This window comes from Schistocerca piceifrons, chromosome X (genome assembly GCF_021461385.2).
Source record: "Schistocerca piceifrons isolate TAMUIC-IGC-003096 chromosome X, iqSchPice1.1, whole genome shotgun sequence".
In the NCBI taxonomy this organism is placed as follows: domain Eukaryota; kingdom Metazoa; phylum Arthropoda; class Insecta; order Orthoptera; family Acrididae; genus Schistocerca; species Schistocerca piceifrons.
In genome coordinates, this window is record NC_060149.1 from 575,328,496 (window position 1) to 575,343,605 (window position 15,110).

Consider the following 15,110-nt stretch of genomic DNA (forward strand, 5'->3'; position numbering starts at 1 on the left):
TTTGAAGATCAGGTGTTATAACTTGTCACACATTGCCACAGTGCTGATTAGTTTGGCCAAAAAGGCAATTAAAAAATATGTTATGACTGGCAGCCGTACAATTGTGTACAAACACTTGGGAGTTTGATGTGCATTCAGCTAGTCAATGTAGGTGACATGGGCTACACATTTAAAGAAATTGTCAGGGAATGTAATATTTGTTCAAGCAGTAGATTAATAGTACAAAGAAAATGGACAAGAATTAAATTTACAAAACGTGCACAACTAGTAAAAAAGTGTGACATGATGAGAGAAAAATGTGAGAGGTCACAGGTTATGAAACAACATAGTAATTGTAATTGCCACTGTGGTTAGATAAAGGCTTCACAGATTTCTTGTCACGTCATATTTGCGTGTAATCTCAAGATTTTGACTACTTCCTCGATCGTCATTGCCAGGAGTTACATGTAGACAATCAAGTACTTTTATTTGTTTGGCTGTATTATGTTGTGGAGATGCCAGTCACAGAACTTCCACATGCTGCCAGAGATTGTCTCTATATATGACAGAAGAATGTTGGTAGTGATGCTGGTATTGTTAGATGCTGTAGAACACAGCTTATTTCTCTGTAGCCTTTCAGGATCAAGCTTCTGTTTCCATGCACCACTAAGGGCATAGCCATTGTCCCGGTTAAAGTTGTTGCTCATTCTGATTTCTTGGATATACAAATCCCAGTTGGTAGAGGCATGTCACAAGATTTTTGTTTCAACTGACATAATCATACACTATGTGATCAAAATTATCCGGAAAACCCCAAAAAACATAAGTTTTTCATATTAGCTGCATTGTGCTGCCACCTACTGCCAGGTACTCCATATTGGCGACCTCAATAGTCATTAGACATCGTGAGAGAGCAGAATGGGGTGCTCCGCAGAACTTGCGGACTTCGCACATGGTCAGATGGTTGGGTGTCACTTGTCATACATTTGTGTGCAAGATTTCCACATTCCTAAACATCCCTAGGTCCACTGTTTTCGATGTGATACTGAAGTGGAAACACGAAGGGACATGTACAGCACAAAAGCATACAGGCTGACCTTATCTGTTGATTGACAGAGACCACCAATAGTGGAAGAGGGTAGTAACGTGTGATAGGTAGACATCTATCTAGACCATCACACAGGAATTCAAAACTGCATCAGGATCCACTGCAAGAACTATGACAGTTAGGTGGGAGGTGAGAAAACTTGGATTTCATGGTCAAGCGGCTGCTCCTAAGCTACACATCACTCCAGTAAATGCCAAACGACATCTGATGTGGTATAACGAGCATAAACATTGTACGACTGAACAGTGGGAAAATGTTGTGTGGAATGACGAATCACAGTACACAATGTGGCGACCCAATGGCAGGATGTCGGTATGGCGAATGTCCAATGAACGTCATCTGCCAGCGTGTGTAGTACCAACAGTAAAATTCGGAGGTAGTGGTGTTATGGTGTGGTCATGTTTTTCATGGAGAGGGCTTGCTTGGGATGTTTTGGAATGCCGACTTTGTGCCAGGCCTCACCGACTGACATCAATACCTCTCCTCAGTGCAGCACTCCATGAAAAATGGGCTGCCATTCCCCAAGAAACCTTACAGCACCCTATTGAACATATGACTGCGAGAGCGGAAGCTGTCTTCAAGGCTAAGGGTGGGCCAACACCATATTGAAATCCAGCATTACTGATGGAGGGCGCCACGAACTTGTAAGTCATTTTCAGCCAGGTATCCAGATACTTTTGATCACATAGTGTATGTTTGTTCATGAGGCTAGGTTTGGCAGCAACAGATTTGACGAAATCAAGATATTTAATATGGCATTGGTGTTTTGTGCAGTGTTATAGAGTTACTTTGTATTGAGTGTAATTCCCACCCCATTCGCAGGGAACTTATAAATTCGAGGAACATTGAGCTGAAGGATGTCTTTTCCTGGGCACCAAATCTCTTCTTTTCTCAGGGTGTCAGAAAACAGTTTGAATACATACTAGGGCTCTTATTATTTGTTGCTGCTCTGAATAAAAGAAGGGATGGTATAGGCTGATCATCTTGTGATGAGTGCATGTTGCCATGTTTTTATTTGTTAGAGATGGCTAACTTAATCTCTCATTCACTATATCAATGGTTGATGGTTCCCCCCCCCCCCCTCCGCCTCCCCACCCACAGTAGTGGTAGTTCTGATTAGATTAGCTCTTAAACGGGCTACCATGGTCATATCAACACATTCCCACTCAAAAGGAGAAAGGACTGTAGGTGGAAATTATATTTTGGGCATTTACATCAAATTCGAATTGTGTATACCATATTCTTTATTTAAAAATTGTTAGCCTAGTCCTCCATTAAACTTCATTTTCTCCAGCAGATCATGAATGAGGCAGAAAGCTAAATCTGTTTCTGACAATGAGCACCTGGTTTCTGAGTTCAGATATCTGGAAATGATATTCCATAAGAATGCCTGTAATGAATAAGATGACGAGGGTGATCTGACTATAGCTTTCCTTCCTTTCTTGGAAGCTACAGAAAATAAAGCACAGTCCTAGTCAGCCACCATATTGAAGCTATTTTCTGACCACACTACCTAAATTAGAGATGATGTGCTCAGAAAAAGACATCCTTCGTCTCAGTGCTTCTGGGATTTATAAAATGCTTTGTTCATGGGGTAATAGTTACATTGTTCAATCAAGACAAAAAAATTTCAGAACAATGTAGAGAATAATGACGCCTCATCAAATAGTGTTATTTTGCCAAATCTGTTGTTGCGGCACACAGTCTCATGAACACACTCATGGTTATGTTCGTTGAAATGGAAACCATATCCCATACATAAACATATTGGGATCTGAACATCAAATAAGCCATTAATGTCAAAATTTACAATAACTACTCTAACGTAGACAGCGGCTATACTCTTAATGGTGTGGGACGTGAAAACAGACGCTTGATGCTGAAAGACCACAGAGAAATGTAACAAGATGAGCATCACTACCAGTGATCCTCCATAATAAACAGAATCTCAGGTAGCATGTGGAAGTTCTGTAGCTTTGTGACAACCCCGTGACATAATTCACCCAATTAAACAAAGTAGCTTATTTCCTACAGATCTGATATGGCAAGAAATCAGTGTAGCATTTATCAACAATGTCTTCATGAAAAACTGCATTCTCATGCCCCAGCAGGTCATAAGTTACACATAGAGTGCTCCTGCTCTTAGTAACTAGAACAGTTGACAGTAGTTATTAATACGTGTAAAATACTGAAATAGTTTGTCTACTAAACAGTGACAGGCAATGAGTGGAAACTGTTTGCAGGATTAGTTAAGAGATTAGCAAAAAGGATTTGAGGGTTGTTTTCCTAATATGTATGAAACACCACAATCTCCTATCTGACATATATTTCTCACACTAAGTCCCAGATTACTGCAGTTTGTATCTTGGGACAATCTGTCACATCTACAGCATGTGTGGCAAACTTCTCATTAAACAGAAACAGGTGTAATAAATATGGGCAAATTCATTTAGAAATGTACGACATTCTCAGAGCTATTGCTGCAAACCATAAAGAGTACTGTAATAAAATAATATATTGAGCAAAATGACACACTGCTAAGACACTGGACTCTCATTCAGAAGAATTTTGGTTCAACTAACCCTCCAGCCATGCAGATTCATGTTTTTCGTCGTTTCATTAGCTCGATCAAGGCAAAGGATAGGGTGGTTCCTCTGATACTGATATGGTAGATTCTCATCTCAACTCTAGCTTGTGCTCCGTCTCTAATGACTTCTTTGCCAATGGGACATTAAGCCCTCATCTCCCTTCCACATGTATTAAAATAGTTGTATATACAGATCACATCTCCAATAATACAGAATCAACTATGGAACAACAAAAACATAATGAAAGTATGATCTGTAAGTTAAGTTCTGGACAATCGTTTGTAGGGACCTGAAAAATTCACATTTGTAATAAATGTGAACATAGGTGAAAATTTCGGCCCAAACTGCAAAAAACATGAAATTGCCTTAAAAATGCTTTTTTGTAGCAAGGTGGCACAGTGGTTAGCACACTGAATTCACATTCAGGTCGACAACAACTCAGACCTGCATCCAGCCATCCAGATTTAGTCTTTCCACAATTTCCCTAAATCGTTACAGGCAAATTCTGGGATGGTTCCTTGGAAAAGGAAAATTTAGAAATTTGTGGTAAGTTCTTGGGGACCAAACTGCTGAAGTCATCACCCTAGGCCACACTGCTTAATCTAACTTAAACTGACTTACACTAAGGACAGAACACACACACACACACACACACACACACACACACACACACACACACACACACACACACAAAAGGGAGGACTCGAACCTCTGACAGGGGGAGCCACATAACTCTGCTGGTTTCCTTCCCCATCCATGACACGATCTGAGTCTGTGCTCCATCTCTAATAACCTCAATGACGATGGGACGTTAAACACAGTCTTCCTTCCTACTTTCTTATGTAGCAAAGTATATTCAGATGGAGTGTTCTGCTGGTGATCATTTCACAAAGTTTTATTTCATGCACATGAATATTGACAAAGTAACCAATGTTCAGTTATGCATGCAATTGGCACTCCCAACCCATGTTCTATGAAAAGAAGTGTTTTAATTTTTTTCCAGCTAGTCATTATTTTTATTCACCTTCTGCATAATACAGTTTGAGAAATAATTTCCATTATCAGGCACTCTTTTTACTGTATTTTAGAATTTTAAGTATGATGCTTTCTGTTTTGGGAGGTGCTGGAATGTTGTGGTGATTTGGCTGCAGTGTAAACCCCTGAAAATATTGTTACTGTTGTGTTGTTTATAGATATAGACAAATTTTAATGTAATTATATTAACAGAATTTTTAATGTCATCTTCTGTAGTGTTATGGGGTTGTTGCATCTGTCTAGTGCTGTAGGCGAGATGAGTTCTCCAGTAGAGCAGGGAGTGTAGAGTTCAGAATGCAAGAACAATTAGTTCTTCATGTATTGTTTGATGACTCCATATGTCACTATAGTGGTCGCAGTCATAGTGTGGCCTGTCTCGAATAGGCAGTGTGTGACGTCCATACAGCGGAATGCTGAGGAAATGGCTGGCGGCACTGCATCCTTGCTGACCAAGTAGTGTGTCAGCCCCACAATTAAAGTCAGTGACTGGTTTACATAGCTTGTGGCTAATTATGACCATCAGAAACATACAAGAGTCCCTGAGTTGAACTCAACAGCTATGGAGGCCACGTGCTGTCAGGTCTTGGCTGCTGGATGTGGAATGCTGCCTGAGCCAGGAGTATTTGTACTACTCCTAGCCGAGTTTGTTGTCCCAGGAAGTAGGCTCTTCCCCCATACTTGGCTGTGGAAATGCTGTATTGTGCTGCACAGTGTAGCAATATGGCACACCTCTGCTAGCAAAAAACAGCATAGCTGGTCTTCTGGTGGCCTGACAACAGCATGCAACAGCATTAGTTTAGCATCCAGCTGTACATTTGAGACTGATGTTGACTTGCTTATAACTCTGCTGGCTGCAAAGGCCCACTTCCAGCTTGGCTCTCAACACTCTTGGGAAAATTCAGTCCTCTGAATGTTGTGAGCTGTTGCTGGCCCTGTGAACTGGCTGGGAATGACGTGTTGTGGCGCACTTCATCAAGGAACTATGGCTTTTGAATTTGTTTATTTGATACAGCACATGACAGTGCAACTTACAATAAAGTGGAACTACACCTTGAAGTGATACGAAGTGAGTAGCACAATAATGTGTCCAAATCTCAAGGGCTACACAATAGATGACAGTTAACAGCACAGCGTAGACTGTGGCTCAGGGATGTCAGTGAGTCCTGTTTAACAGTATCCCAGTGTTTCATAATTCTAATTGTTCTGTATGGCTTGGATGTCACTGTTTGTAGCAAGTTGTGACAACAATGACAGAGCCCTACACGGAGTAGGCCTACACCCAGTGGGGTCACAGTTTCAGAAAATGTGGACTGGCGGGAGAGGGGACTGTGATATTCCTTGAACAATGTGTCTGTGTGTGTTCTCCCAAGGAATAATTCTGTTATGCATATCCCTGTGACTGTTTTTACCATCATGGAGGAGCATACTGTATCCTGCTCCATCAGACATTGGTGCTGCTCTAGTGCTGCCATTGGCATGAGTCTTCCTATCTGTCATAGTTTAACAGGATCTCATTTGTTTCGAGATGTGCAGACTTAACTAAAGTCGCCAATTTTGCTGGATCTCGTGTATCACAACGTGTATGCAACTGCCTTTAATGTCTGCTAAAGGTAAAGATGATACTTATTTTATGGACTAAAAGACCCTGCTGATTATAAGACGCATCTTAATTTTCAAGCAGTTTTTTTAATAACATTTTTACAATTTTTATTACTAGACTGCAAAGACAGACTAAAAACAAATTCTACGTTTATAAAATCAAACTGTCCTCTAAAATCCCTGAAAATCATCATCTGAACTACTACTACTACTACTACTACTACTACTTCATCATCATCATCGTCACTGTTGTCCTCTTCATATATAAGATGGTCTTCACTGCCACTGAGAGCATTACTTATGCCACACTTCTTGAAAGATTTAACAATAATGTCTTTTCTCACTCTAGGCCATGACTGTTTTATCCACTGACACACTTGTTTGATTTTAGGTCATTTTAAAACTCCCTTCAGCATGAATTTACGTTGGGTTTCATCCATCATCCATTTGTTCCATACCTCTCTCATATACGCTTTACCTGGAATAACAGCAAGCTCTGTATTTACCTGGCGCAGTTTCTCTGTCACATAATTTTTCAAATGACTGCTAAACTGATCTATCACAAGAAGAGAATTCTTCAACAAAGCACTTTTCCTTCTCTCCCGCACTTTGTTAATACATAATTTCATACCAGCCTTGCCCATCTATCCCTTGTCATGTACATGAACACCACCACCTGACAGACAGTAATTCAGAATGTTTTGGCATTGTTTTGCACTTGAAAATTATCGATGGATTAAGTTTAGTACCATCAGCACAACATGAAAGGACAACAGTCTACTACAGTTTTTCATGTCCACTTGTCTTATAGTTAGTTTTAGCACCTTTCATGGCAACAGTTCTGTTACTTGGCACATAAATTGTCAGGGGAGTTTTGTCCATATTTGCTATCGGGCTCAGTTGCACAATGGTTTTCTTTTGATGTTGAATAATAAAGCTATGGAATAATATTTTCTCTTCATACTCTTGTGGCATTTTCTGAAATATTTTGGTTTTTGTTCTCCTGCTAAGGTCATGACACTTCATAAACCTGTATCACCAACCCATTCCATCCTTAAAGTGTGTTAAGTTTCACTGTAGCACTATGTTACAAGCACATATTCGAATCATTTTGGTATTAATTACAATGCCATTTTGATGGTGTCCATGAATCCAGTTCAATATGTCATCTAGTTTTGACCATTTTGCATTCAGTCTTCTATTGGCACATTTAGTCTTCCTCTTTCTTTTTTATTTTATTTTTTCTTCTTCCAGTTCTTCTGTTCTAGACCACTAGTCGCAATTTTTGAAAAAATGGAAGGCCGATATGCCACTCAGCTGCTCTGTTTCCATGTTGTTCTACATATGCTATCACTTTCAATTTATAGCCCACACTATATAAATACCTTTTATTTATTTCCATTACAAAATTAGTTTCTAACAAAAATATTGTACTGCTTTCAATTCAAGTTAACTGGTGCCTTGGACTGCAATGACATAGCCTAGACAATGTTCTGGGTTTGTGATGGCAGGGTGGGATGGAGACAGTACAGCAAGCTTGTGAATCCTTGCAACTCACGTTCGTCGCATCAGTGCACTGCTGCTGCCAGTTGAATCCAGTGCTACCAGACAGAGAGAGGTTTCCAGCGGCATTGAATATATGGCCATTTTTAAGACAGGAAAATCCAGGATGGTTTGTAACACTATTATGAAAAGGAAAGCTGCAACTCACCATGTAGCATAGATGCTGAGTCACTGATGATGATGATGATGATGATGATGATGATGAGTCCCATACTTCTTGACAGAGCGTAGGGGAGCGACACGGGAGAACCGCGCCGCTATACTAGGCAAGGTCCTAGTGGAGGTGGTTTGCCATTGCCTTCCTCCGACCGTAATGAGGATGAATGATAATGATGAAGACGACACAATAACACCCAGTCATCTCGAGGCAGGAAAAAATGCTGACCCCGCCGGGAATCGAACCCGGGACCCCGTGCTCGGGAAGCAACAACGCTACCGCGAGACCACGAGGGGCGGACGAGTCACAGATAGGCACAACTAAAAGACTGTCATGAATAAAGCTTTCGGCCCATATATCTTTTTGTTGTGCCTACGTGCGACTCAGCATCCATGCTATATCGTGAGTGGCAACTTTCCTTCTCATAATATTGTTACATTTTTAAGACTGACAAGAAGTGTAAATCACACACACATTTTCATATTAATTTAGAGTACAAGATGCACCTGAATTTTGTAGGCAACTTTTCAAAGGGAAAAATGTGTCTTACAGTCTGTAAAATACAGTAGTATTTGGAGTTTGACATAATCAGCACCAATCTGCACTTTTGTGAGATATTATCCCAAGGACAGTGCATTCAGTTTAAGGGCAATACATTCTCCTCTGGAGTCACAGTTAATTCCAGCATGCTTGGTAGCCTGGACTGTGCCTGACACATCCCTGACAGAAACTGTCCCGACAGTAGCAGAGTTGGAGTTAGCTGCCATCACAGTGTTTGGTGCAAGGCTTCCTATAATTCCATTACTTCTCTGTTTAAGCATCCAGCATGGGCACACTAAAGCAGTGTGTCATAACGCATCTAGTTGTACTAGTACAATATCTAAGTCCAGACGCAATGTATCAGATGCCCTCTTTGAGGTAGCTAGTTAGCTCCACAGTAAGTGCTATTCAGTAGTCTTTGTTCCATATGACTTAGCTGGGTTTGTGCCACTCACAGGATTCTGATGCCTCTCAATTCGTATGTGTACTAATGTGTCATTACCTGTCTTATACCATCAGCATCAGCTGTCCTGAAGACAATCTTCCGTATCCTCCCATTGCATCTATCCCTTGCTGTTTACTCTTCCTCAAGATTTGTGACTCTAGGTCAAGTCCGTGACCTGCAATACCTGATATTCACCACATACCCCATCATACACCACACCTCAATTTGCTGGGCTTCCTGCTGTATCTCAAGAGGGCCTCATTCATACTCAACCTCCTTTTTCAATGTTCAGGTGTTGAACATCAGTTTTAATGTCCATGTTGACATCTTCCTGCAGGGTGAACAAGAATCTACCGTCAAGCGATCACACCTACAGTGTGTTTACCCATCCATAGCTACAGACGGGTAGGAGCACCCTCAGTGTGGCAATCCTTCCAGCTGTCTTCGGCAGTGGTGTTACCTAATGAAGGGAAATAACATTCACCCTTCTTCCTTCTCTACACAGACCTATATTTCAGTCTTAAGTGTGTATGGCGAAGCACATGTAGAATGTGCCCAAGCTGCGTGCTCATCTTATAACACGACTTTCCCTTCTTACTCTCCAGTCCTCCCCCTTCAGAATTTGGTGTTTGTATCTCTCTCCCTCCTCCCCTCCCCCATATATATCTCCCCCCCCCCCTCTCTCCCCCCCTCCCTCTCCCCCCCTCCCTCTCCCCCTCTCCCTCCCTCCCCCTCACTCTGCCCCACACCCCTCTTCTTCTTCGTCTTTTTCTTTGAGAGCTCATCACCACTGCTCACTGCCCTATATGGTACATCGATAACACTGCATACCATTGTAAAATATGCTCTTGTTGCCCTAGGATGTTCCTGTTGCCCTAGGGTGATCATGTTTGCACTTGGCATCATACTGTTCGTAAGGTTTTCACAAAATTCCGCACTGGTGTTCCATTTTCCTCCACTCTGCCTTTCACTGTCTCAGTTGGTGACAGCATCTTCCAACCCTACACTACCTCTTACGGTGAGAATCCCATACTCTCTTGCACCTTTGAATTGTACATTGGTGCTGTTTAAAGTAACAAGAGTATCCCAGTCATTATGACGACTCAACAGCTCCCCTATTGTTCTGTGCACCTGTTTACGAATTCTTACTGAATGACCAAAGTTGCTTTGTGGATTCTGACATGAAGTGATAACCTCAATCTGTGGTCGGGGTCTCTCTTGTACCAAATTTCAATGACAAATTATTATTCGTTGCTTCTGCCGCCACTGTGAATAGCTGATTGGAAATAGCCACCATCACCACATAAGTGAAAAAGTGAATGATTGCCATCAATATGTACACTGTGTAGCACTATAGCACTCCACTGATGGCAGAACATTATTCATGGTTTTCGGGCGACCTGGCGACACCTTGCACGAACATTATTACAGCATCCAATTGTAGAACTGCAATTGCATCTAACATGTATGTGATTCAGCTGGTTGTGAAGACACACTTGCAACTTTGGCCACAACAGCAGGAACACTCACTCTTACTCACATGTACACAATTCACTTCAGGATTCTGCAAGTAGAATTATTTCACATTTTCAGTGTACAGGGTGTAAATGACGATTGGTTAGAATGTACTGCAGTGGAGTGGAGGAAGTCAAGCTGAACAATGTTATACAGGAGACTTTTGGTCAGGTTGGGAAAGTACTTCAAACTGGCCTACAAAAACTACCTAAGCCACAGCAGATGTGCATTGCATGAGATTTTCGTATTCATTCTCTCTCTACTCACATACTATTAGTAGTAAAGAAAATATGAATATAATAGTTTTTGTGGTAAATTTAATGTAGTTCAATTTTTTACTGGGATATATTTTCACAGGATGCCATAGTTTTCAAATTATTCAAGAAAATCATGCAAAAGTGACCTTCAGGTGCACACCCTCGCACCCGCAGTCCCCTCAGGTCAGGGCTTTTAGTACATTTTTCATAGCATTCTCTCCTACAGCTGTAAGAAATGTGCAACCACACAAATTATTTTCCGTATTAAATCTTTTTTGGTCTTCATTGAATGGGCTATTATGCCACCAGCTTAGTTAACTATTTCATTAACATTATTAAACGTGCCTGTGAGGGTAATGAAGGAAAAATGACTTTTGTAAATATTACACAAAAACTAATTTCGTTGACAACTTGATCCATGCCTAACCTTTACAAGCACTGTAGTCTGGAGGCCATACAAGCAACAAGCAAAACCATTTAACTGTTAATTATATGTTGTTAAAATTCACCCAAGTGTTAACTAAAACTTACACAAGCATCAGTTTTATGGTTTGTAAGTGCATGACTAAGCAGTTGGAGTAAACAGCTGAATCAATGAAGACAAAAAAAGTCAAATGAGAAATAATGCATATAGTTGCACATTCTTTTACAGTGGTAAGAGGGAGTACCATGAAGAACATCTAAAAATCCTGAGCAGCAGGGGTGTCTTTGAAGGCCCCTTTTGTGGTCCCCCCCCCCCCCCACCCCACCCCCACCTCTCTCTCTCTCTCTCTCTCTCAAATAACTTGAAATCCGTATCCTCTAGGAAAAACGTACACCAGTAAAAACTAAATTCAGTTTCCTACGTGAAAGGTCCTATTCATTTTTTTTCTGTAGGACTAATAGTTAGCACATATGGAGTGAAAGAATATGAAAATTCCACATGATGTTCATGCGCGTTAGCTTAGATGGTTTTTGTAGGCCAATTTGAAGTACTTGCTGACTTGATAGACTAAAAGTATCCTGTACAAAATTGTTTGACTCCCTTTCCTCGACTCTACTGTGGTACACTGTAAAAAATATCATTTACACGCTGTTGTACAAGGTACATCAGTAAAGATAAAATTTTCACATGTGTAAGTTACAGTAAGAAAATGAATTTGAAAGTGATACTGTTTGACAATGGATAAAATGAAATTGTAGAAAAGGGCAAACTTAAACCAACTTTACTGTCCTCAGTTATTTCTAGCTGAATTCATACTGTAACACCGAATCTCTGACTAGTGTGCCTTATGTGCCATAGATGCCTTTTTATGTGGAAGTCCAGTATGTTTTAGAAATTTCTCTGACCAAAAGAAATTCACTAGCAAAGCTGTAATTGTAAAGAAGATAAACTTTGTTTGTGATGGAATCACAGTACTGCTGTGAAGTCTTCAGAAGCAGCAGATGTAAAAGAAACTGTTCCCACTTTGTAGATACACCATATCAGCACAAACTGCTATATGGTGCAGTGAATGTATAAATGACTCTGCTCCGTACATGAGACATAGTTACAAAAATTGACAACTTATTGTAAGTGATCATCTGATCCATGTGCAGTGTTCATCACACACAAATTCAGTTTGATTGGCATACGGTGGACAGCAATTATATCTGATTTAAATGAAGTAACAATAGTGAAGTCCTTCTTAAACGCTAGACACTGTAAATATAGGTGTATTTAATTTGTTAGGTTAAAGACTATGATTTTAAAGGAAGCTTTCTTTTTCTGTTGTCATTACTTGGGAGTAATATTTGTTCTAAAGCTGTGTTTATTTGGAAAAATATTTTGATGATACTGCAAGCTTATTTAAAATACTGGAAATGAGATACAGTAGTAATTGTGTTGTAAATTTTATGTAAAATTTAACAGACAAATGTGTGACTGGGATTTATGCCCATAAGGTTTTTGTGACAGAAGTTCCAGCTAGTTGGTTTGCCTGATCTAATTTACACAAGGGGCACATGTACCCAATCTTGGATGTTTTCTGTTCCAAACGTAAAACTATGGGATTAAATTTCGAATCTTGTGTGAAGTAGGGTAAACTGAAGCAACAGAAAACATACTGTGTGAACTAACTACATTGCAACAAGCAGAATTCAAGGGTGTGTTTGATAAATTAACAAAAACTACAAAAAGCTTGCTTATCATGAAACACAAAGATCCCAATCAGAAAGGGTTTGAGGCTTCAGCTCAGACATGGTACCCAAGGAATGTGATTTTAAGTAACAGTGAAAAATGTATGCAAATTGAGAAGCTTTTATGTTTATCAAATGGAACATTAAATACAGTGCCTAGTGGCTGTGATTATTTCAAGAAATGTGTTTTATGTGCATCTGAAAGACAACACAAATTTGGAGCACGAATTGTTTTGACTGCCATTCCCAGTGAGCATGAAGTCCTTGCAAAACATTGTTTGAGTTCATTGTGGACATGATTGTACAATGTCGTCAGGTGTAATGCTGAGATATGTATATTATTTCCTTTTCAGTAAAAGTTAATACATATTTTTAGTATAAGTTCATGAATGAGAGTAGCGAAACAGAAGTTATCAAGTACAAACTGTAACATACTTGAGTAACAGGGAAATTTCATGTTCTTTTAAAACTATATCAAATCAGTTTAAAAAAAATTAAATATTTATGCGACAGAAATTAGCCGCAAATATGAAGGAGAGAAAAATTCTGCATTTTCATTTCCCTAGCCATTCGCTGTTCAGTAATAAATAAGAATTTCAATTACTGAATATTACAACATTGAAAAAGAACTTTTAATATGTAGTAATTCAACTGTTTGACAGGTCACACAACAATTTGGATGATGGAGGTAGAATGATAGCACCATGCAAGAGATTAGATATCTAGCAATAATTGTGCCACAGATTTGAGATGGTGGTGCATATTTGTTCCTATAGCAATTTGAGTGCATGCTGTATGGTGCCCAGTACTACATAATTAATTTTCAGCAACCCTTGACTGTACTGGAATGAAAGTTTCACTCTGCAGCAGAGTGTGCGCCGATATGAGACTTCCTGGCAGATTAAAACTGTGTGCCGGACCGAGACTCGAACTCTAGTCTCAGTCCGGCGCACAATTTTAATCTTCTAGGAAGTTGCATTGAGTGTACTGATGTGCATTGATAATGGGTTTAAGTATTTCATTCTTCTTTGCTCAGATTGCTGTATTTAGCTATGTACATGCAATCCCAAGATAATATGGATATTTGCTGTAAATACACTTTTGCTTAACTACTTTTCTTCATACATGTGCCTTTCAATTAGCAATTGTCTGCTGTTTCTTCTGTACAGATTTCATGCAATTTCCAACTACATTATAATTTATATGAAAGAAGTACTTTCATTACATTTAATATTGATGCCAATGTTTTCATGCTGTATTATGTTAACTTTTATGCATGGTTGTCGCAGATGAGCATCACAGATACCTTAGAGAGGAACTGAGGGCAATCCAAGTTTCTTCTGATTTTGACATAGATAATTTGTAAGATTTAATGTATTATACAGTTAATGTTCAGTCTAGGTATGAATGTGAAAAAGACTGGTCATGCTGAAAGCCTGTTCAAATATTTACAACTGTCTATTGAAACAGGCACACCCTGAATGTTGTTCTACGCAAGCAGTGGCCTGGAAGTTCAAGAGCTACAAAAACACATTTGATTGTTAGCTTGAAGAGATGTTCATCGTTACTCACGGGATCTAATGCCCACATGTGCCATATTCTTTCTGAAATGGTGAACAAGCCATGGGCTCATCCTTTACTGCGAAAAGTCATGGAAGAGTCTGAGTGTATCACTGAAGAGGAAGGTGAGCATCCAGAACTGAAATTAACATAAAACATTCATCAGTCACTCAGAATTATGTTATTAGTATGTATGATGACAGCAGGTCATAAACTGAGCTGTTTACCGTGGAGCTTGTTACAATGAATCTGTTAAGACATACAGATGATTAACCATTAAGTTTGTATATTATATTCCAAGGTTTCATTTGAATTAAGACTTAAAAATCCATGCAGTTGTAAAGGATATTTGTATTGTTGGTTCTTAATATCATCCTCATCTATGTAATGGACAAAGCTACTACCTATTATGACACACAATTAAGAAAATGTCAGCTGTTTGAAGCGAAATGTATGTTCTGTTTGTAGGCGGCAATTGCTATTTCTAGTTTCCTCTTTTGTGGTATATCTTATGTACTTTGCAAAGAAATGAGAATTCTTAATAAATAAAGTTTACAGCCAACTGGTGGTGTAAGTTTAATGTGAAGGCCTTTACCAGATTTCGATA

General features: G+C 39.5%; 1 protein-coding gene across 1 annotated transcript in view; it reads left to right on the forward strand.

The window, feature by feature from the left end:
- LOC124723208 overlaps window positions 1–14,740 on the forward strand; it is a 150,921-nt gene extending 136,181 nt beyond the window's left edge. Inside the window, exon 3 of the mRNA XM_047248397.1 lies at window positions 14,414–14,740. Within this exon, the coding sequence (XP_047104353.1) occupies window positions 14,414–14,657 (244 nt within the window). The 3' untranslated portion in view covers window positions 14,658–14,740. The remainder of the gene's footprint in view (window positions 1–14,413) is intronic.
- Window positions 14,741–15,110: the final 370 nt, after the last annotated feature.